Raw genomic sequence first — 24,112 nt, 5'->3', positions numbered from 1 at the left:
CTTACACTTTCGTTTTTAGTTTCCAACTAGAGTGTTTACCCAGAATTTATTACGAGATTATTTAATTACATTGCTAAACTATTCATTGGATTCAAGGCATACTTTGAAGTGGATGAAAATTGTGATAGAGCAATAAATCCATTTCCCATAACTAATTCATTCATTTTAATTTCTCTTGCTTGGGGGAAAGCCAGCTCTCATTTATGAACCTCACCAGTGGCAAGCATGGGTGGTGGACCCATTTTAGCAGGAAATGAATAAGAATCAATAGGAAAATAAACCAAATCAGACTACTTTTAGGCTAACAAAAGGACTTTTTTGTGAACAGTGAGGAAAATAATCACTAAAAATATATTTAATTGACAGATATTTTATAGCTTGTAATTCTTATAGGTCATGTTTCAGTAATATTTTCTGAGTGATTTAAAAATAATATTAAGCATCAATTAACCTGGTCTTGTGCCAAGTCCTTTATAAAGCACCTCAGATGTGGCCCCGCCATGAGGAACTTTAAGTGTAATATGAATGGTAGTGTCAAGAATAAACTAGAATTAATAATTAGACTTATGCCAGCTATGATGGAAATATAGGTAATCTAGACAACTAAGTATTTCCTACATAAATAAAAGAATTAGTGCCAAAAGAGAACCTAGGAACTACTTACAATACTGTCTCTTTCTGAATGTTTGGGAAGGGCTCATGAATAAAATGGAGTTTCCAGATGTCATTTAATGGGGAGAAGGGAGTGTTAGGAGGTCTTAGGAGAGTATTGAAGCATAAGGGTTGGACTGTGAGGTGACAGAATCAGAGTGACAGGAAGGCTACATGTGGCATGGATGAAAGGCTTCCAGTACGGAAGCCAGGGAGACTGGGAGGAATTTTTCATCAGCACATTCAGAATACAAGCAGGACCTATGCTGTGGCACTTTCGGTGTGGTTATTGGGTGGAGGGAACAAATGTAAACAGTGTCCCAGGAAAGGAACACCCGGACTTGACTAAATTACTGCATTGAAAGGCCAAAAGAAAAGAGCAAGATGAATATAAGTTAAAGTCGTGATCACGTACCGATAAAATGTAGAAAAGGAGGTTGTTGTTTTTTCATGTTTACAATGATAAACCACACACGATTAGAGATAGCGTTAATAAAATGAAGAGCTTAAATTAGGCTTAATGTTTCAAGTATCCATGTGGACAATACAGAGAGTAAGTGCCTGTGAGTTGACTCTTCGCTGCTGGAGAGGATGTACAGGATGCTACAGGATAAAGAATGGCAACGTGTAAAGGGGACCTGTGCAAGTCATGAACTGATAATAATAAGATGAGGAAATCGGTAATGCACAGTAATTACATTCAAGTATCTCTTTAATCAGAAATTTCCCTAAGAATTTTCAGCTCACTTCTTAAATATTCACTACCAGAAACCTTCCCCATGAAATAAAAATATCTTGAACAGCCCCTGGACAGGTATTATCATGGGATTTGAGCTGTAATAACAAAGCAGAAAGGATAAAGGAAATGGGATTACGTCTGTCCTGTCGGTATGTGAGCTATCCAGAGCTTCATAGCAGTTGATCCACTCAATTCCAGACTTGTCTGATTGAGGATTATCCGTATTGTTCACTTTTTTCCCTCCCCTCTTCCAAAGAGAGGAAGTTTAGTCAATTCCTCCCTACTTAGAAGTGCCAGTAAAGGATTTGATTGGGGAGAAGATTAGAAACTAGATGAAGTTTCCAACCAATCTGTGGATTTCATTTAAAGGAGACTTCCCTGTTTTCTATTGATGATCAAAATTTGCATGGGTGTTAGAAGTTGAAGTTAAGGCAGGTCTAGCTATCAATTACAATGCTAAGTATAAAGAGATTTTCTAAGGTTGTATTCTAATTTTTTTCTCATCTCTGCAGGTGGTGCTTGGCACTTTTCATTTAATGTGAAATTTTACCCACCAGACCCCGCCCAGCTATCTGAAGATATCACCAGGTATTTGAAAGTTGTCTGTAAAAAGCAGGCATCTTGGGAGAGTGAGTTGTATTTCTCTTAAATTCTTCAGAGAAGAGCATGCTTACATTATAATCATCCTTACTGAAATGCCAAACAAAAGGCAACTGAATGAAAGCAAACATCCGATGAGAAGGTTTGCCAAATGATGTCTGTTTGCAGTTGAATCTTTGGTGCTAAGCCGATACTTCCCTCTGCCTGACCCTGGTGGGAAGGCATGTGGAATTGAGATACTGTCATCCACCCACCACAACCAGACTGGATGGCATTGAGTCTTAAATAATATAGCCATTCTTAGTGCTTCTGCTTTAAAATTTAGAGAAGAAAATGTCTTTGGATGCTTATGCCTTTTATATAACCAATCTGATACTTAACACACCCATGCACGCACACATACAGATACACATAAACACGTGTCTACTTAAGAGTTTACTTTTCATGCCCTACAAGAAAAATGATTAATTTATTTTCGTGAAAGAAGCTATAAAGAAAGGAATCTAACAGATCCTGGCGTAGTGACTGAACTTTGAGTGTGAGAAGGGATCCTTAGATGAAGCTGTCCTGCGTATGCCATGTGTCCTAGGTTTCTCTGCATTCCACTTTGGAACCCCAACTCTTACTCTGTTTGGTAGTAAGTTTGGAGCCAGTCAGAGCGATTTTTTTGCAGTGTGTGCTGAATTTTCCGTGTAAGCCTCACCCCCTTGGAGGGCTTTTCAGAAAAGAGAAATTACTCAAAAAGCTTCAGTCTCTTGCTATGATTAAAAATAATTTCAACAGACATTTTAGGAGAAGGGTAAAAACTAGCTCCAGAATATTTCTTCTATATTTTCATTAAATCAGAGAAAATTTATAATTTCTCATTAAATATTTTGAGGAACTATTTAATTGGCAAATTTGTGGTTATAGAGCCTATATATACCTGGATTTGAAATTTAGTGCATGGTTCCTTTCTGTCTATTTGTGTAATGTTTGTAGAGCCTGTGAAATGTTTAGAAATTTTTATATCTGAATTACATGGAGTTTACTTATGTCATCAGCTTAAAATTGTGTTTAGAGGGGACCTTAAGACTTTTTCATAGTCCTCAGCTTTAATAGATCAATGAACTCATTTCTTATATGAAAGATACAAGGTGTGTTTTATTATTATACACGTACCCTGGGCCATGAAAGTATTAAAACCCATCAATATCAACATTTAACCTTGGAGTCTTCCGTAATTAGCATTACATCTGTAAATCTTAAAAGCAAAATAACAGAGAAGTCAGCTATTAATGGAGCTATTATTATGTTATCTTGGAAAAATTATATGGAAAAAGTTTTATATTCCCCAAATTTAAAACTGTTTACTTAAAGTGGCAAGACTCTCAGATTTTAAGGTAGTGACTCTTCAGTAAGTTACTTCATATCATATCAGTGGGATTCTAGGAAGTTACCAAAATAAAAAAAAAAGAGAAGTTGAAACAAATCATTCATTATTATCAAGAGACTATCTCAGCAGAAATGCCAGAAATTGAGAGCAGAGTTTATGATGTTAAGTTACCTGAAGTTTGTCTTGGTTGTAAGGCAAGGTCTTTAGTCTAGATATCAAAATGAGACTTCTTCAAGATAGTTAGGACTTAATAATTATATTAAGAGTACCATTTTTTTATATTATATAACCCCAACCAAAGATTTCAGGGAGTGTGTTGGGAACTATTCATTTTACTTTGAGTATTATTTTTTAAAATGGTAGAGGACTATGTCTTTAGGTTTCTTTTACCCTATGTCTTATTAATAAAACCCTATTTTATTATAAACATTCACTTGTCTCTAAATATTGTGTCCCTTAAATATTGTGTTTGATAGCCAAATATTTTCTCCTTATATCTTTATCAAATGTAGATGCTAGAGAACTTGTCCTCATGCGATTATGTGACCGGGAGAAATTGCTCACAGAACAATTTGTAATGAGTGGTCTCCTTTTCATGTATCCCAATGCTGGCTTTTTGTTTTGTCCTTTTGGCTCCTGGAAGGTACTACCTCTGCTTACAATTGCGAGATGACATTGTATCCGGAAGGCTGCCCTGCTCCTTTGTCACTCTTGCCTTGTTGGGTTCCTACACTGTCCAGTCAGAACTTGGAGACTATGACCCAGATGAATGTGGGAGTGATTACATTAGTGAGTTCCGCTTTGCGCCAAATCACACTAAAGAACTGGAAGATAAAGTGATTGAGCTGCACAAGAGCCACAGGTTAGTGACAGAAACCCTGAGGTCATTCTTTTTCAGTTGTGCCTTAATGAGTGAGCATCGCTTATGCACCAATTTTCCCAGGACTGATTTCAGTGCATTATGGATTGGACTTTAGCAGAGTAGAGTTCTATACTGGGTACCATTCTGGGATAGTTAGGTTCTCACTTACAATGTCTACTTGTGATGTTTTTCCTTAAAAGCTCTTTTTCTTCTTTTTTTTCTTCCCTCAGAGCACAAATCTGCTGGTGCCTTTATGGAGGCTTATTAGATAGTAAGAGAGCTAAGTAGGAAATATAACAGCCCCGCCAGGTAAAAGAAAAGCACATTATAATACTTTGTTTTTCTTATCAGAGGAATGACGCCAGCAGAAGCAGAGATGCATTTCTTGGAAAATGCCAAAAAACTATCCATGTATGGGGTAGATTTACATCATGCTAAGGTATGTATTTTTTAAACCCCAAACTTTCTATTTAATTTCATTTAGTTCAGTGTTGTTATTGCTAGAAGCTGGAGATTTTTATGTTCATGTAAATGAAACCTTTTGGGATTCAAATCTGCGTTTGCCTTTTAAGGCCAGCCCAATGATAAAGCAAATTTTGTTCTCTGATGTTTTACCAAAGGGCTGGCTCTGCATGGCTCAAATTCACATTACTCATGGTCTCAGCCAACAGAAAGCCCTCAGCAGGCACTACGACTGATTGCCTGTTGATTCAGTTAGAAACTTATCTTCACATAACAAGCTCTGAGCTCACCCTGCCTTCCCTGCCTCAGTTCCCACTTAGTGCTGACATATGCCCTTTACTCCTGCCAGATCCTGTCTCTGCCTTTTCCCCAAATATGCCCATCTTTGCACCGTTCTGCTTGTCTTGTCTGTCTAAACTTGGTCGATTGTCCAAGACCCAGTTGTCACATCTGTTGCGTGCCAAGTACTGTTTATGCTCCTGTTCCAGAAGCCCACCAGGCACTAGTAAAGTCATGTGAAATTTAAATAACTCCATCTATAAGGTTTAGGTATTCTGACAGTAACCAGTACTTTGTTATTTGGAAGTTCAACTAAATTAACCCCCCAAGCTAAGAATTGCCTGGTTGATTGGTGATTTGTGAAATAGTAAAGCTGTATCTTGGCTGTGGTGTCTTGAGAAGAAGTAAGTTGGGATTGGACTGTAAGAGGATGAAGGTTGTGAGGATGCACGGAGCAGCTTTTACTCCATGCCATACTTTTTTCTAGAATCTCTATTTTTCAACAATAAGAGAATGAGCGTATGGACTGTTAGCCTGTTATTTGAACAGCTGTGAATAAAGTACTGTGGAAGTACAGGCAAGCTTTTATGAAAACTATTATCATCACAATACATGAAGTTTGTTAGACTCTTAGGGATGGATTCTGGTACTTCAGCAGCGTTAAAAAGATCAGTGCTTGAAGTTAGGGGCATTTTCTTCTGATTTAGCCTCACAAGATAACATCATTCCGGTAATGGGAATGTGCCTTTACTTCTGATACACAGAGTAATCACTAATTTCACGGTCTGGGACTCACAGGTACATGCAGTTAAAGGCTTCTAGGCAAGCAAGTAGCTTAGAGTCAAGTTTGGGGTCAACAAATAAAAAAGAGTTTCAGCTGACTCTGTTCAGGCAAACATCTCAACAATCCTGAGGACCCATGGGAGGGAACTCTATGAGCTGTAGGTTCGGTTGTTGCTACATGAGGGGCTGCTCCCTAGTTGGTGTTTGGGGAGCAGACTCATTCACAGGGAGTTTGGACAAGAAAATGTTGGCCATCAAATGAATGCAGATTTGATTGGTTATGTCTGTGGATCATCTTGTACATCACACAGGATGAGCATTTCTAAGGCCTGAGGGCCTGAGGGCCTGAGCACTGAGACCTGGCGGGGGCTTATCCCAGGGATGTGCTGGTGCTTTGAATGCCAAGCTCTTTGACGTTTGTGTATAATTAAAACAACAGGTATAGTTCTATTTACTTGCCAGTTCATTATTATATTTTTTCACTTATTTTGCAGTGAGAGAATGAAGGTGTTTCGTATTTTATGCTAGGTGTAAGGTAGCATGAGGTTTTAAAAGAAAATGTGACACACTAAGATTGCTTTTCTCTTAAGAGTTTTTTCTTGGGTGACTGAAAGATAAGGAAATGAAGGTAGCCTGAAAAACTGAGTGAATCAAAAGCTATTTTTGAATTATATTACATACAATGACTCACTTACTGCCCAGGAAAAATAAATATATAAAAGATTAGGGCATGCATTTAGGGAAGTGGAACTCAGGATGTATCAGTGCTCCCATCAGTAAAATAAAATCACTTAACATTGCTATAGCTACTGAATTAAAATAGATAGCTGCAATAATATGATTTGAAACTATGCCAATTAAAAAAGAAAGAGACTAAAGGAAGTGCAAATGCAGCCCTTTATAGGATTTCATTTAAATATTAAGTATAACAAATTATTCGGTTATCGACTCTATTTTCTCATGTAGCCATACTCCATCATTTCAGGAAGGAAATTTACTGAATTAAATTAGAGCTAATTCCCGGTTATAACAGACAGGCCTTTCCTCTATTGATAGTATGAAAGGCCCTGAGCTTCAGGACCTACTTAAAAATTCTGAATCGCAATCTTGAACTTCACAGCTCTGTGTAAACAATAAATACCCATATTAGATCAAAGTCCCTTGTTTTGGAAAACCTATTCCGAATGCTTTGTTTTTTTTCTTAAGAAGACTGTCTCTGCTTGTTTGTCATCTAATGCCTGAAGAGGCTCTGTCAGAGTCATTTTATTTCATATAAGATTATAAAATGTAGATATAAATCTGTATCGGATATCCCATGGACCAAGTGATAATGAAAGACAGCAAAGTTTGAACAGTGATTTTAAATTAAGGGAATAGTGTGCTCATTTATATTACTTCCCTCAGTACTCTCTGCTGAAGGGAGCATTAAATGTTCATTGGTAGGAAGACCAATATGTCCCCAAGAAAGACTGCTGTTAATAGCTTTCAATACAAAAGACTTATATCAAACTAACTTTAATACTGTGGGCTGTGGCCAAAAACTTGATGTCTAAAGTATCATTTTTTGTTGGTGTATGATTAATGAAATGTTCAACAAGCGTGTCATGGTTTAATACATGCCAGGTAGGTGCCGTGCTGACCATGCGGTCACAAAGATTAAACGGAGCTCCTGCTCTCAACCAGCTTACAGTCTCGAGGAGAAGGCAGATGGGTGGGTGTTTGTTGCCGTGCCATTTGTTGGGATATGCTAGAGATGATAAAATAATTCGGGGACACAGAAGTGCATGTTAGAGGGGACAAGGAAAAGAGGAGGGAGCAAAAGAGCCCTCTTGCTCTTCCCCATGAAGGGATTCTGTTTTCTTACGATAAAGGACACTAATGGGTAATTTAAAAATGGACAAAATAATGAAAAAGGTTTGAAATGTCCTTTCCCTCTTTTGATCATAGGCATATGTCCTAAACTTATGTTTTTTATCCAAAAAAAAAGTGACTCAAAGAGCCATTATTCAAATGGTCCTCCCTCATGCCAGCATTTCTGCTCGTGACATGAGCTGGTCCCTTCTGAGCAGCCGTGTGAGCAGATTGACTGGTTCCAAAGGATCAATAATGCCAGCTACTTGTCACCATCAGGTTATAGCTCATTAAACTGTTCTTTCACATTAAAGCCCTCGATAAGTGGTGGGCAGTTCCTGGTGTTTGAGTTCTCCTTAAGTTTTATTGTCTCGTAATATCCTGACAACAAGTATTTCTACTCCTATAGGGTAATTTCATATCTAATGGATTGATATGATTCCAGGGTAAAATATTTCATTTTAAACCAATTAGATTGTATTTACAAATTTATGTTTCCCAGAGACGGACCAAAATATTTATTTTTAATTCTGGAAATGTTTGTCTTATGCCTGAACTGACAGGATTTAGGAAGTAAATTCCCACAATATGGATGAGTCAGAGTCTCCTGTTTGGATTCTGCCATTTTCCCCTTTCTCTTTTGCTAGTGCTGCAGTGATTCAAAGCTGGGGACAGCCCTGTTGATTAATGTGACAAAAGAGCTCAGTTTCACCTCCTATGTGCCTCCTGCTTCCAAAAGCCATTGAGATGAGGGGGTGGAGACTGTGCTTCATACACAGTCCTGCCTCTGTCTTTTGTTTTTACCCCACCGAGGGTCACCACAGATGTTCATTTTACCCTGATTTCACCTGAATACAATATTTAGGGGGCATAGACTATATATGGTATGTCTCTTGAACTTTACATAACATCTCTGATGACTTCTGGGACCTCTGGGCCTCATACATCCCTAGGAAGTGACCTAAATATGAAATGTGCAAATAGCGAAGTAAGTTGCAAATGTAGCATAATTCCACTTTTGTTATAAAAGACCAAAACTACACATATATAAAATGGATCTATACATATGTGAATCATACTGTTAATTGAGATTACCACTAGGCAGTGCATGTGTTTTGGGGGCCTGTGGGGAAGTAGTTTATACTTAAAAAAAATTATGTTATATTTAAATTTTACTCCAACAATAATGATACCTAAAAAATGATTGAGGCTCTTTTTAAAGGAACAAACGCCAAAACACTCATAAGAAGGGATAGTGCCCCCCTGTTAGTATACATGTTACTTTAGAGTGCTGCCTCTGGAACCAGGCTGCCCACATTCGACTGGGACAGATACATAACCTCTGCACGCCACAGTTTCCTCATCTGTAAAATGGGAATAATAGCAACTATCTCAAAATAGCCTAGTAAAGATTAAAAGCGTTAATGTACGTAAAGTGCTTAGAGCAGTGTTTGACACTCAGTGAGTGAGAACCGCAGCTGTTATTACTAACCCACCTTCATCTGGTTGGCCTTCTCTCTGTGCAGTGTTTATGTTATAAATCAGATACCTAGATGAGCAAATTGTACTCTAACAAATCTCTATAATGATCAATATCTTCACTAAAAGCCTATTATTTAGTGATAATGATTTTAAATGTCTGCCGTATTTTTCATATTTAAATTAGAGCTACAGGTAGTCAGTTACAGTTCTGTCATGGAAGCTTAAATACCGTACCCAGGTGTAAGTGGAAACAAGTGAGATACTGATCCGTGGTTTTTTTGCTGCTATTTTCCAGGATTCTGAAGGAGTAGAAATTATGTTAGGAGTTTGTGCAAGTGGTCTGTTGATATATCGTGACCGACTGAGGATAAACAGATTTGCCTGGCCTAAGGTTCTAAAAATTTCATATAAACGGAACAACTTTTACATTAAGATCCGCCCGGGAGAGGTAAGTAGACCCAAATTTGCATGTACATTGGGAAGAAAGGTACCTGATAGCAAACAGAAATTTAAATTACCTGCTTACAAGTTTTCACCATCGCATGACATATGGTTAGTTACAAGCATGTCTAAATGCCTAAGAGAATTTATTGTAGGTTTGTCTAATAAATGGTAATCAATAAATGTTCTCCTTTTTTATTATTTTATTTCAGTTTTCCCCATCGCATACATTAATTGAAAGAGTTGTTTTTACATATTTTAGTGTAAATCCAGATTCATGAATAATGCTTTGTCTATTTCTAGCATTGGTATAAAAGAAACTCTTAGTCATTAAATCTCTTTGTGAATAAAAAATAGATTTCTTCCTTTCTGTCCTGTTTTGTCTCAGTGCTTTTTCTCTCTGCCCTCCAAATCCAATAGCATCCTAAAGTAAAGAGGTTAGAGATAATGTGCATTAAGGTACCAGAAAGATTAGAATAAGGGATACTAAGTGTAAATTATGTAAATGTTCCACAGCCTTATATAGTTCCACCTTTGTTTTTTAATCTAACGAAAGAATCAAATTTATTAACTAAGCCTTATTCCTTGGGCAACAACATCCATGATCAACTTAAATTTATATCCTCCTTAGTAGTTTATACATAATAGGTAGTGAATATCTGTTATTACCTGCTTAATAGATAATAAGTATCTCCATTTCTAATCAGTGTAGTTAACATTATGGAGGCAGAGCTCTAAGATTGCAGTTCATTTATGTCTCTGAACATTTTTTGGCATCTTACAGAATTATCTCTGGTCTTCACAGTCAGCCTACCCACTAGTGGAAATACAATTAAAATATCAGACTGTTAAAGCAAGCAATCATGTTTAATGTAAATATAAAGTCATACGCGTCTATGAAAGCTGAAATAGAAATAATCTATAAGCCTTTCATGTACCTGAAATAGCAGTAATTTAAAAAATACCACCTAAAGATTGCATGTTGAAATTATAACTGATGTGTATCCTTTTGGATTTGTTAAGCATTTATTAAGTGAGCATCTATTTGTTGCCAGACACGATGTTGGGCATTGGAAATACAAAGCTAAATATGACCTTGTTCCTGTCCTTAAAGGACTTTCTGTTGAGCAGAGAAACAGACTCACACACCCGGAATTATGACATCATGGTACAAATGAGATAATCTTCCATAGACACGGACTGAGCTTAGTTGTGAGTGGCCTGAAGGGAAAGTTGGGGAAATGCATCAGGAGACAGTAAGGGGCAATGAAAGGCTTTAAATTTAGGATATGACATAACTTCATGAATAATTGGAATGATGGATTTCTTAATGAAATTCAGCTATTTAGTGATGTGATGTGAGGAGACCTAAACTAGGGCAGAGGTTCTAGGAATAGAATGGAAGGAGCACATTTGAAAGAGAGATTTCAGAGGCAGAACAGTCGGTGTTAGAGACAGGATGAGGGAAGGATAAAAGGAAGAAAGAGTCCAGAATAATCAGAGGTTTTCAGTTTGCATGAGAGAAGTCGATGGAGATAGTATTATTAGGCAAGAGAGAAAAGAGGGGAGAATTTCAGGAAAAAAAAGATTGAAATTCCTTTGGGATGGATTTTCAGGAGGTTATTCTTACATAGTAAGAAATACGGGACCTGAACAGTCATCAACTCTGTACATTTTATTCAAGGTCTTAGGCATGGAACAAATTAACCAAAGAACAAGAAAAATTAAAGAAAAAGAAAAAAGGCCTTAAAACAAAAAACTCTGGTTAACACCACTTTTCGAGAGAGAAGTAGGTAATAGAGGCACATAGGGAGATTAAGAATAACAGCCAGGGAAAGAAAATAAGGGGCAAAACCAGTCACAGTGACAAGGAGATAAGGAGATGAGATTCAGGGGATGTGGTTAACCAGCAGTGTCAAATGTTACGGAGAAAGTGCAGGATGAAAACTAAGAAAAGTGCATCGAAGTTGACAGTTAGATCCTGTTGTGACATTTAAGAGTTCAAGAAGGTTTTAGGAGAACCTGGCAGGTTGCGGCGAGGTAAGGAGTGAAGTAGCGGAGGCTTCTCGGTGATGTTTAGCCCTGAGCCGGTGATAGTTCTGGTTCAGGCAGAAACAAGCTCAAAGAAAGTTGCTTCCTTCCCCTTGTTTACAACCATAGTTCTAGGCTGAGAAGAATGAGTGAAAAGAAATTGTTGCTACAGGAATGCTCTGAAGAGGTTGAAAGTAATGGATACAAAACACAGCGAGATAGATAAACATTTAAAAAGTGCAGGGGCCATTATCATCCTTGAAAGAATCTTCCTGGCTTCTTGCAGCAGGAGCGAATTGACTCTTTTTTAAAGCCCCTGGCCTTAGCATGGTGTGTGGGACATATTAGATGCAGGATGAATAAAGGGAGGATGGCTTGTCGATTGAGTAGGTCTGTTGCACAGTAGCAATTTTTATGACCATCACTGCACATGAACATCCGCAGTGAGTAAGAAATTGGGAAAGGCAGTTGCAGCTAAAGCAACCTGTGATGTATTTCCTAGTCTCCCCCCCACCCAGCCCTTCTCAACAATCAAGAAATAGAGGTCAAGCATAAGTATATCTCACATGCCATGCAGAGGATCCCTCCTCTTGGTTCTTTGCCACATCAATTTTTTTTGCTATTGATTTGATTCTATCAATAGTCTGGTGGTTTTGTGTTCGTTTGGAAAGCCTTCACTGTTTACGATGATTGCCCTCTGGTGGCCAGATGCATACTGTCTTCAAAAAATAAAAAAATTAATGAGAATCTGCAATAATATTAAAATATATTACTCAGGAAATCAGATATTTCACCTTGAAAAATCAAATGGCTGATAGAGTATCATCTGAACCATACATGCTGAAAAATATGAAAGTGTGTTTTTCTGATATCTGATCTTATGTATAATATCAAGAGATGTTAGCATTTGACATAATAATTCACATTAGAATGCACAAATAACATCAGTAATATCTGATAGCAAGTCATCAAATACCTATGATATATACATATTTCTAAACCAGATAGTAGGAGAAAATGTCATCCTGAGAATGCTACAGACTATAAACCTTTTGTTCATTTCTCTACCTTCCAGTTGATGTCATGATGTCATGGAGAAACCATGATAATTAGGCTTAAAAATGAGATCAGGACAAATTGGTCTCTAGAAAGAATCCAATATCTTTTTTTGCATTTAGTTTTCATAAGATCAGTACTGGTACATAAGACATTTACTATATGCATAATGTTGTTGTCTATACCTGCAGCATTTTTTAAAAGGTTTTATTGGGGAATATTGGGGAACAGTATACTTTTCCAGGGCCCGTTAGCTCCAAGTTGTTAGACTTCAATCGAACTGTGGAGGGCGCAGCTCAGTTCCAAGTCCTGTTGCCGTTTTAATTGCAGGGAGCGCAGCCCACCATCCCATGTGGGAATTGAACCAGCAACCTTGTTGTTGAGAGCTCACGCTTTTTGTTGAGCTCTAACCAACTGAACCATCTGGCCACCCCTCCAGAAGCTCAGCAGCAGCTCATTGTCTTCAATCTAGCTGTGGGGGGTGGGGGGGGTTGGGGGCGCAGCTCCTGTTGAGAGCTGTTGTTGAGAGCTTGTGCTCTAACCAACTGAGCCATCCGGCCGCCCCTGTATGTGCAACATTTTAAAGGAGACAGATACAAGGAGGTTTCTTCTTTTTAATAATGACTTTGTATAGCATGAATTCTGCATATAGCAATTGATTTAGTGAGTAAAGGAAAAATTTGTGGGTGGTATTATGATTTTATAAATTATTTGCTTTTCTGTTATTTATGATTCCAAACTTAGCTCTTCAATGTGTTTTTTAAATTTAGTTTGAACAATTTGAAAGTACCATTGGCTTCAAGCTGCCAAACCATCGAGCTGCAAAGCGCTTATGGAAAGTATGCGTTGAACACCATACATTTTTCAGGTAGGTAGAGATCATTTTGGTTGTATTCCTAAGGAAGAATCAGAAGGATTGGAATCACATGCTGAAAAAGATTGGGGGGAAAAAGAATGTGGAAGTGTATCCTTTCTAGTCCTTTATGTTCATTGCCATGAGATTTCTTGGTAAGAGATCCTAAAAGAACTGACTAAATTTGAGGAATTTTCCTTAATTTGTCTTATACTTAATCTGCCCCCATCACCCCCTTTTTAAAATTATATTTAATGTCTTTTTATTATTTTTATAGTATGGCCTGTCCATTGTTTATTATTTCAGTAATTTCTCAAAACCCTGGACTCCTTTGCTCACATACAGTACTCGGGCCGTCAGATTTGTGTCTACATGATAGCAAATTATCACTGTTCTTCACTCCCGTGGCCTCTTTAATTGCTGTTTGGATTTATAGAACCAGAGCCTCCATAGCTGCATGGAATGTTAAAGTTCACTAGTCCAACCCAACCCATTTTACTTAGAGCCTCTCTGTAACCCTCCTTGATATATACTGTGCGAATTGACTTTTTTCTTACAAAATAAGATTCATTTATTGCATATTGGGTATTAATCCTTTAGTACACAAAGCACTTTACCTTTCAGAACGAGTAAAAAGTTAGATTTCTTAATATTTGATTTAATAGCCTATCTGGTGTTTTTTCTTTAATATCTTTAGACTGTTGATGCCAGAAGCACCACCAAAGAAATTTCTTACCTTGGGTTCCAAGTTTCGTTATAGTGGCAGAACACAAGCCCAAACAAGAAGAGCCAGTGCATTGATAGATCGCCCAGCCCCATACTTTGAACGCTCATCCAGCAAACGTTACACCATGTCTCGCAGCTTGGATGGAGGTAGGCATCATGTACTGGTCCTTAGTAATCCCCAGTGGCTACCCAGTAGGAGGAAACCATCATGAGCTTTTGATAAACATAGATCCTCTTGGATAGTATGCAGTGAAAAACACTTGTTGGTCTGTGGCTGAACGGCAAGTTTTAACCCTGCACCCTAAAAAAAAAGTGCCTTTGTGAGTCTAATGTCTGTTATTGTAGATTTATATAAAATTACATAAAAGAATGGTACTGAGGGATGAAGAACATATCTTTTTTAAGCTGATACCCTGAATTTGGAGAAAGATGCTCTCATTCTAAATACAGTAGTCACGTTCCCTATAAGTAATTTGGTTCCCTTGCCAGCAGATTAAATGATTGTCAGGATTGTCTTAGATGATTTGTTTCGGAAAGAAAACGGTAAGTTAAATTTATCTCTGTTTCTAAAAAAATTTATGAATAAAACGTGACTCTTATCAGTCAATGAATAATAGCTGATAGAAAGGATGACATTCAAATAACAGAACAAAGGGCTCCAAGTTAAATCCTGCTGGTTAATATTAATTATATGCCAGATGGAATGGGAGAGCATTGCTATATAAATGTTCTGTTAAGTCAAATGTGTAAGTAAAACGGGGAGAGAATCACTTAAATAACATGTTTGAGGAACGACATAATCATGAGTTTTCAGCCGGTTTTACTTTTGTGTGGCAGTTTTATATTGTATCTATAGTTACATGCAGATGTGCTCTCTGTTACAAGACATGAAAGCTGTAGTAATACTCATACTTAACTTAGGAACCGAGCCATGGTCAGACCTGTCTTCTGATTCAGAGCACCCAGAAATCAGTTGTGTTATGGAAGACCTATTCTGTGTACATAAAGAGTTAGGAGTTACCAGCTTGTATATGATTTTAATAATAAGCAAAAGACAAACAAACGAGAAACAGAAACTCATAGACACAGACAATAGTTTAGTGGTTGCCAGAGGGTAAGGGGGGTGGGGGGTGGGGGGTGGGAGATGAGGGTAAGGGGGATCGAATATATGGTGATGGAAGGAGAACTGACTCTGGGTGATGAACACACAATGGGATTTATAGATGATGTAATACAGAATTGTACACCTGAAATCTATGTAATTTTACTAACAATTGTCACCCCAATAAATTTAATTTAAAAAAAATAATAATAATAAGCAAAAGCATAAACAGAAATAAAGAAAAGTTACAAGTGCCTGAGAACACCTTCCTCCGTACCTTTTTTCCATCACTTGCCAGAGTCTCAGTTCTCCCTTCCCTTCACCATACCCTAGTGTGGTTGGTGGGGCAACGTACTTACTCCCTGAATCCCTTGATGAAAAAGATTGTGTTTTCCTAATGGAAGATGTTATAAACAGTTTATAGAAGAAGCAAACGTTGTGTTAGTAGTGTTCTATTATATATGTTACTAGTGAAGTAGAAAGAACGTTCACCCTGGTATAGATAAATCCAGGCTGGAGTCCAGGCCTTCCAGCTAGATAGCAGTTGGCGAATGGTTTAAACTCTCCTGTCTGGGTTACAGTCATCATCTGTAAAGTGGGAGTAAGGCCACCACTGACAGGGTTGTTGCAAAGACTGAGTAAGACATATGTCAAAGCACTCTTATAGATGTAATTATAATTATCTCAAAAATTATATTGATAACTATCATTATAGACTTTTGTCAGCTGGCCTAGGTGGTTGTTACCATTCTGTATCTTCTAAGAGTTTTCCGTTTTAGGAATATCTAGCTTAGAGCCAAACTTTTGGAATAAAATGTGTATTAAGACTGTTTCAAGTTGAATTAAGGTATTGAAATATCCATGTTAACATTGAAGCTTTTGTTTCAGCGTTGTCTCACTCTTCTTTGTCCTTCAGAAAATCTCTTTAAACTGTGTTTGTATTCTGTATGTCAGTGTTGGAGGAACTTTTGTAGAATCACACCTTTTCCCCGAATACCACTCACTTTTTCAGTGATATGTACCCAAGGGAACACATTTGTAGTAAATGTTGTTTTCCTCATGACCTTTTGTGTGATAACAATTGCTGAGAAGACAGAAGACAATGTGAAATAAACGTGCTAATACCATGCTGTCTCTTCCTCCCTGCCCAAAAGTGATGTTAGTATGTGTTGTCTCTCACTCTTTGCAGTCCTGCCAATTCTAGTATGTTTTTTGTGCTTCTGATCTGGGGGCTGTGGCTGCATGTTGGAATATAAACTGCTTTTTGCAAGTTGCATCTAATATAGAACAGCCTAACTGGCCCATTAGGAAACTATATCTTATATAAGCTTTTTCATCAATGTAACAAGATGTAAAATATCTTAGTGAAGGTATTTTAGTGAAATGGTTTGCTATCAAAAGGATTTTAGAATCTTTTCTTACACTTTTTAAACTTCCTAAAATATGAAAGCAGATTATATTTTGCCTGTGATTAGCTACTGTGTATTTGAAAAGCAGCAATTATAAACTTAAATAAATATTGTGATATCTAAAACCCAAAATGATGAGTACCGGATTTTAAAAATTTAACCGAATCAGGCGTCTCTTTCACTAAGACATTTTAACTGGGATGAAAAGTTGTATCTTGTATCTCTTACGTTTGCATGCCTTGCCTTTGCATGAATTTCATTAGCAATGTGTGTCTTATTTTCCCAAAATATTAGAGAAAAATGAATGTGTGCATATCATGGTATATATGTATGCGTATCTTTTTAAAGTGCAGCAGCAGTTAAAACATTTCTACACTTAAGTTGAATGGAGTTGCCATCTGAATTTTATAATTTCAACCAAGATGGTTAATTTTCAATGTTCTGTATGTGGCTTTTATATTGCAGGAAACTTTTAAACCATTATTAATAATAATTTAAAAAATAATTTCAGTGCTCCTTGGTGAGTGGCACTTTTAAAGATATGTTTAAAGTCAAGTGTAGTAGATCAGTTGTCTACTGGAAATATTGTCAGTTGTGGAAATTGCCGCTAAGTTTCTGGTGCTGGTGCCCAGCCAATTACTCTGTTAAGGCTCGGGTGCAGCTCAGCCTTCCATCCTTAAACTCATATCCACCCTGACAAACATCCTCACTGTAGAGCCTGAGAATGGATGAAAATTATTCTGGTGGCTTCAACAGAAGAGCATTTAAATCATTTTAAAACATGCTAGTGTAGATGATACAGAAAGTTGAGTTTATAGTAGTGCTTAGATGAAGGTACCTGCAGTGCTGACTTGTCTTTTGAACACGAACCTGGTATTTTGTAGGGGTAATTTTTCCATAATGGGACTATTGGTGTTCATCTGTCTGCTGACTTAACTATTTCAGACTTTATTTTTTCAATTGTATTTGCTTTTAGCATCAGTGAATGAAAACCATGAAATATACATGAAGGATTCTGTGTCTGCTGCAGAGGTTGGCACTGGCCAGTACGCCACAACAAAGGGCATCTCTCAGACCAACTTGATCACTACTGTGACTCCGGAGAAAAAGGCCGAGGAAGAGCGTGATGAGGAAGAAGACAGACGGAAAAAAGCAGAGGAAGCCACTGCTGTTGCAGCGATACGGCACGAGGGAAAGGTACAGCTCCCAGGCTGCTTCCTAGAGCTTGCTCAAATTATTGAGAACTACTAAATAACACTGAGGGTGTAAGCCAGGAATGTGTTAAGATTTAGGCTAATTCATATTGCAGCATTAGTTACATTCATACTGTCAAAATTATTTCCTTTGTCAGCATTTTTCCTCTGAAAGATTCCTTTTTAACTTTTTGAGCATTTTTATTTTAACAACTGATGTGCTACATAAGACTTTCAACAGCTGTCCTATCTGTATTTCTTAAAAATATGTTTAATGGCATATTACACTTTTCTGTTTGGGCTCACATTTCAGGGCTGTCACTAAAGCTGTTTTCTTTGTTTCTGGCCCCATTCTCCTACCCAACTACTGTATATTTTTTCACATATACAGTATGATTACATTGCCATTCTTCTGACTGCAAGTAACTGAGTGACCATAGCCTGTGTGTTTATACACCGTTTCCTCTCTCAGTTTTAGGATTATAATCTAATCATCAAAGTAGTGAGTGGGCGTGTTTTGGAAAGCAGTATTAAGGCAGAAGGTGGCAAGGGAAGATGGAAAGTGAATTTGGCAGCAGTTTCTCCAATGGGTTTTTTTTTTTCATTAAATTTTGTAACTTCATTTCACCTAAAATTCAATTCATTTTTAAACTGTATGTTTATTTCTGGTGATCCAACACTATAAAGCAACTTTTTAGAAAATAAAAGTCAAAAAGCACATAGACAACCTGCTTCTGGTTAGGGATTTTGTATGTAACAGAGCAGCTCCCTAAAAGTCAGAGAAGAAAACACATTGGGAGCTTTACACATAATAATACGGAAAAACAGAGTGGCTCCTGCAATGTACATGATACAGAGTGAAAGGAAATAGCAGAATAAAAATGCTATATCACTTACAGGCTATGCTAAAACTTGCTTAAATTTGATTCCAAAATGTTCTTTTGCACTTCGGCTATTCAAATATAGATTTATATGGCAGAGACTCACCACCTGGGACACTATAGAAAAATGCTCTTTTTGACAAGAATTTAATAGTGACAGCTAAATGGGTAGATCAACAAACATATCATTATTGTAGTTATGTTAGAATATTCCAAATGACCCAGTCCATGACTTTTTTTAGGGTAAAATTATTTGCCAGACAGAAAAATAAAAGCATGATAGGAAATGACAGCAAGAATATTTGGATCACTTGTGCTGTTAAAATGTGCTTTACTGTGAATTATGTTCTTATACTCTGCCTTTCAATTAAGTGAAGATAGGTTTTAAATAGGACATGAAAAGAAGGTAACATACCTGAACAACAAATGTGTTCCGTGATTTCTTGAAAATCATATGAGTCTCATGGGTGTGTGAATATGATTAAGTGACACATAAAAGCATATGACTTTTAGTTTCCTCCAAAACTAGATCCAGGCACTCTCACTTTATTTTATTTTAAAAGATAAGCAATTTGTTTATAGAACATGTAGCACTAAGCGATTGTTGCTTTGTACCATTTACACCATGGGAAAAGAAAAAGACAAAGAAAATTAAGACTCTCATAGTCTGAGTCTCTGAGAAGCCAGCACTTTGATCCAAAAGTGCTTCCAAAAGTCTATGGCCAAGACAAAGTGCTGAAGGAGGTAGATGACTGTCTTCATCCTCCACAGGGCAAAGCTGTCTTTTAAAAAACCACATTAATATACAGCACGGAAGATTAAACCTTAATTTTATTCTTCATCTTCAAAAAAGAACATGGAAGGCATTCATTTTTTAAACAAAATGAAAATGTATTACTAAAAATAGTTATTAAACAGCTGGTTCCCTATTCCTTTGAGAGGAGGCGTATTTCCCGGCTATGATCACTTCAGGTGCCTGGCCCTCTGCCACTGCAGGAACAATTGTCTGCATGCAGAAGTCGAATTGTAGCTTCTACATTATTCTCAGTTGAATGAGATTTGTGCAGGGTCTGGTTTAAAACACAATGTTTAATGTCACATGTGAGTATTAGGAAAAGACATACTTGTATAATACTAAAAAGGGACACTTCTAAGTTCTCCTATATTCATAATATAATTTTGTGTGTTTTCTTACCCTTTGTCTCTATAGTTACCAAGTCAGGATTGGATAACCGCCACAAAGCAGGCTGGATAATTTCCATGCTATCAGGTCACTAGGTGAACTTAAGTGTGTACACACACACACACACACACACACACACACACGCATGCACACATGCACACACAGTGTCCAGAGAGCAGTGGAAGTCTAATTATCTTCAAGTTAATTGAGACCTCGTCTTGACCTCCCTGGGCTATAGCAGCTTCAGTGCTGTGCACAGGTCCTGTTTGAGGCTTGCTCTTTTTTCTTCTTCCCCTCCTTGCTCACCAGCCCTCTGTCCCCTACAGAGGAAACTGGCTGTGCTCACTGAGACTGCCAGAGCCAGAGAGAATGTGAGGAGCCTCACTTGCCCTGCAGAAGCCTGAGCTCACTGGGAAGCATGTTTGTGGGGATACCTGCCTTTATCCTTCTCTTAATGACTCAAACCAGGGCAGTTAAAAATATAATTTATCTACTAAAAAAAGAAAAAAAGCAAGAAGGCTGGGAAATTGTATCTTTCTCTTATTTATGGACGGTGAATAATACAAAGTAAGTATATATAAGCCATATTATAAGAAAACACATTATTTTTGCTTGTTAGCTTGTTGAAACCACTTGCTAGAGTTTAAGTTCCATTTATATCATGGATAAATAAGCCACAATAGGAATTATCAAAGGAACCTCAATTTTTTGTGGAGAGTCAGACTTTCTAAAATGCTAATTGTTGGATTCCCCAATTGGAGCTGCTTACCAGATAGGAGTGGGGCCAGAAACTTCTTAATTTGGAAACCCATTTTTTTTTTCAATCCAACCGAACTGTAGTAACATCTGTTAGCTGGAGATCAGAAGAAGTTATTGAAAGTCTTAATTTTAAGTTATCAGTTATGTTTGCTCTCAGAACCCTAAAACTTTCTAGAGCTGTTTATCTATACAACATTTTTTCGATTATGTGAAACATGTAGACTTTGCAATTGCCCACAAATATCTTCTGTTCTGACTTTTTAAAGAGCCCACTCTAGATTCAACTATAATGAGAAAATGGTAGCCATTCGTGGCAGTGTTGGCATGCAGCTTGAGTACTTTAAAGTTCATGAACAACCCTAGTGCTAAAATTCTTGTTTTACAATTTTATATTGATACCTATAAGAAAATTAACTAATTGCAGTTTTCTTTTTGTCCTTTTGCACCTCTGTTTGCTGCTTTCTGTCTCTCTCTGTCTCTTTCACATCAGTCACCTGGGCTTGGCACTGATTCATGCCCCCTGCCCCCTGCATCAGACCATTGTCCCCTGGCATCTCCCACAGAACTCCGTAGAAGGTGTAAGGAGAATGACCACCAACCTCCAGGCTTCGAGCCACCTAAAGACACTGTGCACATGCATGGAGAGCCCTCTGTGGACTCTGAGGGCAAAGGGAAGCCGTACCTAGGGGACCAAGATGTCGCTTTTAGCTACAAACAGCAAACTGGCAAAGGGACCACCCTGTTCTCCTTCTCCTTGCAGCTCCCTGAGTCATTCCCTTCTCTTCTAGATGACGATGGGTACCTCTCTTTTCCCAACCTGTCTGAAACCAACTTCCTCCCGCAGAGCTTGCAGCATTATCTCCCTATTCGCTCACCCTCCCTCGTGCCCTGTTTCCTCTTCATCTTTTTCTTTCTGCTCTCCGCCTCCTTCTCAGTGCCATATGCCCTCACTCTCTCCTTCCCTCTGGCTATGTGCCTCTGCTACCTGGAGCCCAAGGCGGCCTCCTTGAGTGCCTCACTAGACAATGACCCGAGTGACAGTTCAGAGGAAGAGGTGTGTACCTCGGCATAGAACACACTTCCCTGTCGTGGTCGGGGCTTTGGTCCGCAACAGTGTTAGACGCCTGCTGCGATAGTGGTCCTACTTTCAGAGCCTCATTTATTGTCTGTGCCAATCTGTGAAGAGGGTTTTGTGTGTTGGGGAGTACAACCCGGCCCCAGGGTTAGGCACAACACCATGTGGATGTAGCAGTGTGAGCCCAGCCCTGAATCATTCTGCTACTCACTCAGTTACATGGGTGGTGAAGGATACAGCCAGAAGTCCATTCTAAATAACCCATTAGCTATGTGAAAAATCAGGGTTAAGTTAAAGGTTCTGCCAGTTACCATTTAATGAAGTTACACATAAGACAGATACATAGCTTTCAACTAGATTTATGGAGTGTTACCAGAAAGTACAGCAGGTCCTCATATAACGTTATTTTGTTCAACATCTTTTCATTATAACATCAATGAGGTGCTGTAGGAACTTAACTCTTGTTTACATCAATTAGTCTATACTAAAACTGGTTTTGTTACACGTCCTTTCACTTAAAGTTGCAGAACCTATCCACAACGTTAAGTGAGGCCTTAATGTATCCTGATAGCATGATACATAGTGGTACTGTGCTCTAGATAAAGCTACTTTATCTGAGGCAAGATGGGAGAGAACACTGCCATAGGGGATGTGTCGTCACCATATGGGTAGCTTTACAAAATTGTAAATGCCTCTCCTCCTTGGAGATTCTGAAATGTCCCCACTACAGTCTGCTGTTGTCATTGCCAGATTGTCATTGTTACTCATAGAGGTGAGCCAGATCCCATGGGTGTGTCGGGTCAGAAAGAAGGTGGAAGCAGTTTAAAATAACCATGTGACATCAGTCATTGGTAGGACCAGAAAGAACTGCCATTGAAAACAACAGTTTTCAAACAGTCAGGAAAAGACTCACTTTATGAGACTGCACATTGTAAAAATGGGCTGAAATTTCATCAGTACTAGCAATGCCAATGCATACATTGGATGAATTCTTTCAAACCCAGCATGAGCCAAAAAACCCACACACATTTAGACAGTCTGGAAAGGCCAGGGAAGTTGGATGGGCCTCTGTGACTCTCAGCCAGACAAGTGTTTAGTAGGGAAAGGACTTGAGCCTTCAGCATCCTTCCGTGAAGGCATGCCACCTGTCTGTCTCCTGTCCCTCATCTGAGTCATTGAGTGAGTTGACGTTCTAGCCAGCAGTTTTTCCTCTTAATTGCTCTCCTTTCCCACCACTCCAAAGCTGTATGAACAGCCCAGCAGTTTCCCTTTACAGGCTTCCAACAGAGCCAGGGAAAAAGAACAGGAGCTGCCAACAGAGGCGCCTTGCTGTCCCCTGCCCTCCTGCCCGCACCTCTCCTGTGTCCCTACAGCTCTTCTCTTCCCACAAAAGAGGGTTTTGTGGCAGGAGACAAGCCCAGTACTCCTAGCATTAAAAGTTTTTTTTACAAAGTCAAAGCAACACTATTAAAAGGAGAGGAAGTCATTTCAGTTCTGTGTTCAGCTAGAAAGCACGTGAGCTACACCTGTGAGTATATAGTATTGCAAGGGTGTGTAAGTATCTATATTTAGTGGTATTAGGACCATTTCTTTGCAGCAGAAGGGAAAAAATGGGAATGGTTTCACAGATGTTTGAAATAAAAATTTAAGCTTTTCAATTCATATTGCCTAAGAGCCCTTTTCCAAGACCTTGGGTCATGTATGGCTTAGCTCCAAATATACAAAAAAATACATTTTAAGGAAGGAAAAAACTATTAAAATTGTAATACTCAATATATACCGATAACAAAAGATAAATACAAGTCACATTTGACCTGTGCAATTACAAGAGTTGCTCAAAGTGGTTACCATCAGCGTCCAGACACTTCTGATTATGGCGAACTACTGTTTGAACAATGTTAACCAAAGTGCCCACTTGTACACATTTTTTGGCACCCTTGGGGGTGTGTGTGTGTGTGTGTGTGTGTGTGTGTGTGTGTGTGAAAAATATTTTAAGAGAAAACTAGTTTAAATCTTAGGCTTTAATAGCACTATTTCTCACAGTGGCAATATTATCAAATAATGTAGGATTAGAACATATAACAGTTAAGAACACAATTTTATCTACAAAGACAATTTATGATAATGGTTGTTTCCAACCTGGACATATATTTTTCCTTTAGCAATGGAGTTAATCATCAAGCTATCATAAAGCAAAAAGATTGCCATTTTGTGCTTTTCTGAATTCTAAATAACTAAACTTATGTGTAGCAAACCACACAGATCTTGTGCCTAATCCAGGGTATACATCTTGTTGTAATCAGTGCATGAGAATTAATG

The 24,112-nt window shown here is 38.1% G+C and overlaps 1 protein-coding gene across 31 annotated transcripts in view; it reads left to right on the top strand.

The window, feature by feature from the left end:
- The window catches only part of EPB41L3 (erythrocyte membrane protein band 4.1 like 3), a 236,889-nt gene that overhangs the window by 189,786 nt on the left and 22,991 nt on the right, over positions 1 to 24,112 (top strand). For 12 of the 31 annotated variants that reach the window (XM_074340294.1, XM_074340307.1, XM_019755720.2 and 9 more), the window contains 8 exons: positions 1,903 to 1,978; positions 4,009 to 4,227; positions 4,579 to 4,666; positions 9,380 to 9,532; positions 13,383 to 13,480; positions 14,163 to 14,338; positions 17,679 to 17,899; positions 21,209 to 21,772. In XM_074340294.1, the coding sequence (XP_074196395.1) occupies positions 1,903 to 1,978; positions 4,009 to 4,227; positions 4,579 to 4,666; positions 9,380 to 9,532; positions 13,383 to 13,480; positions 14,163 to 14,338; positions 17,679 to 17,899; positions 21,209 to 21,772 (1,595 nt within the window). The remainder of the gene's footprint in view (positions 1 to 1,902; positions 1,979 to 4,008; positions 4,228 to 4,578; positions 4,667 to 9,379; positions 9,533 to 13,382; positions 13,481 to 14,162; positions 14,339 to 17,678; positions 17,900 to 21,208; positions 21,773 to 24,112) is intronic. The other 19 variants (XM_074340302.1, XM_074340320.1, XM_074340318.1 and 16 more) reach the window with 3 other exon arrangements.

The sequence above is a fragment of the Rhinolophus sinicus genome, linkage group LG09 (assembly GCF_036562045.2).
Source record: "Rhinolophus sinicus isolate RSC01 linkage group LG09, ASM3656204v1, whole genome shotgun sequence".
In the NCBI taxonomy this organism is placed as follows: Eukaryota; Metazoa; Chordata; class Mammalia; order Chiroptera; family Rhinolophidae; genus Rhinolophus; species Rhinolophus sinicus.
This window is presented reverse-complemented; position numbering and strand designations above follow the sequence as displayed.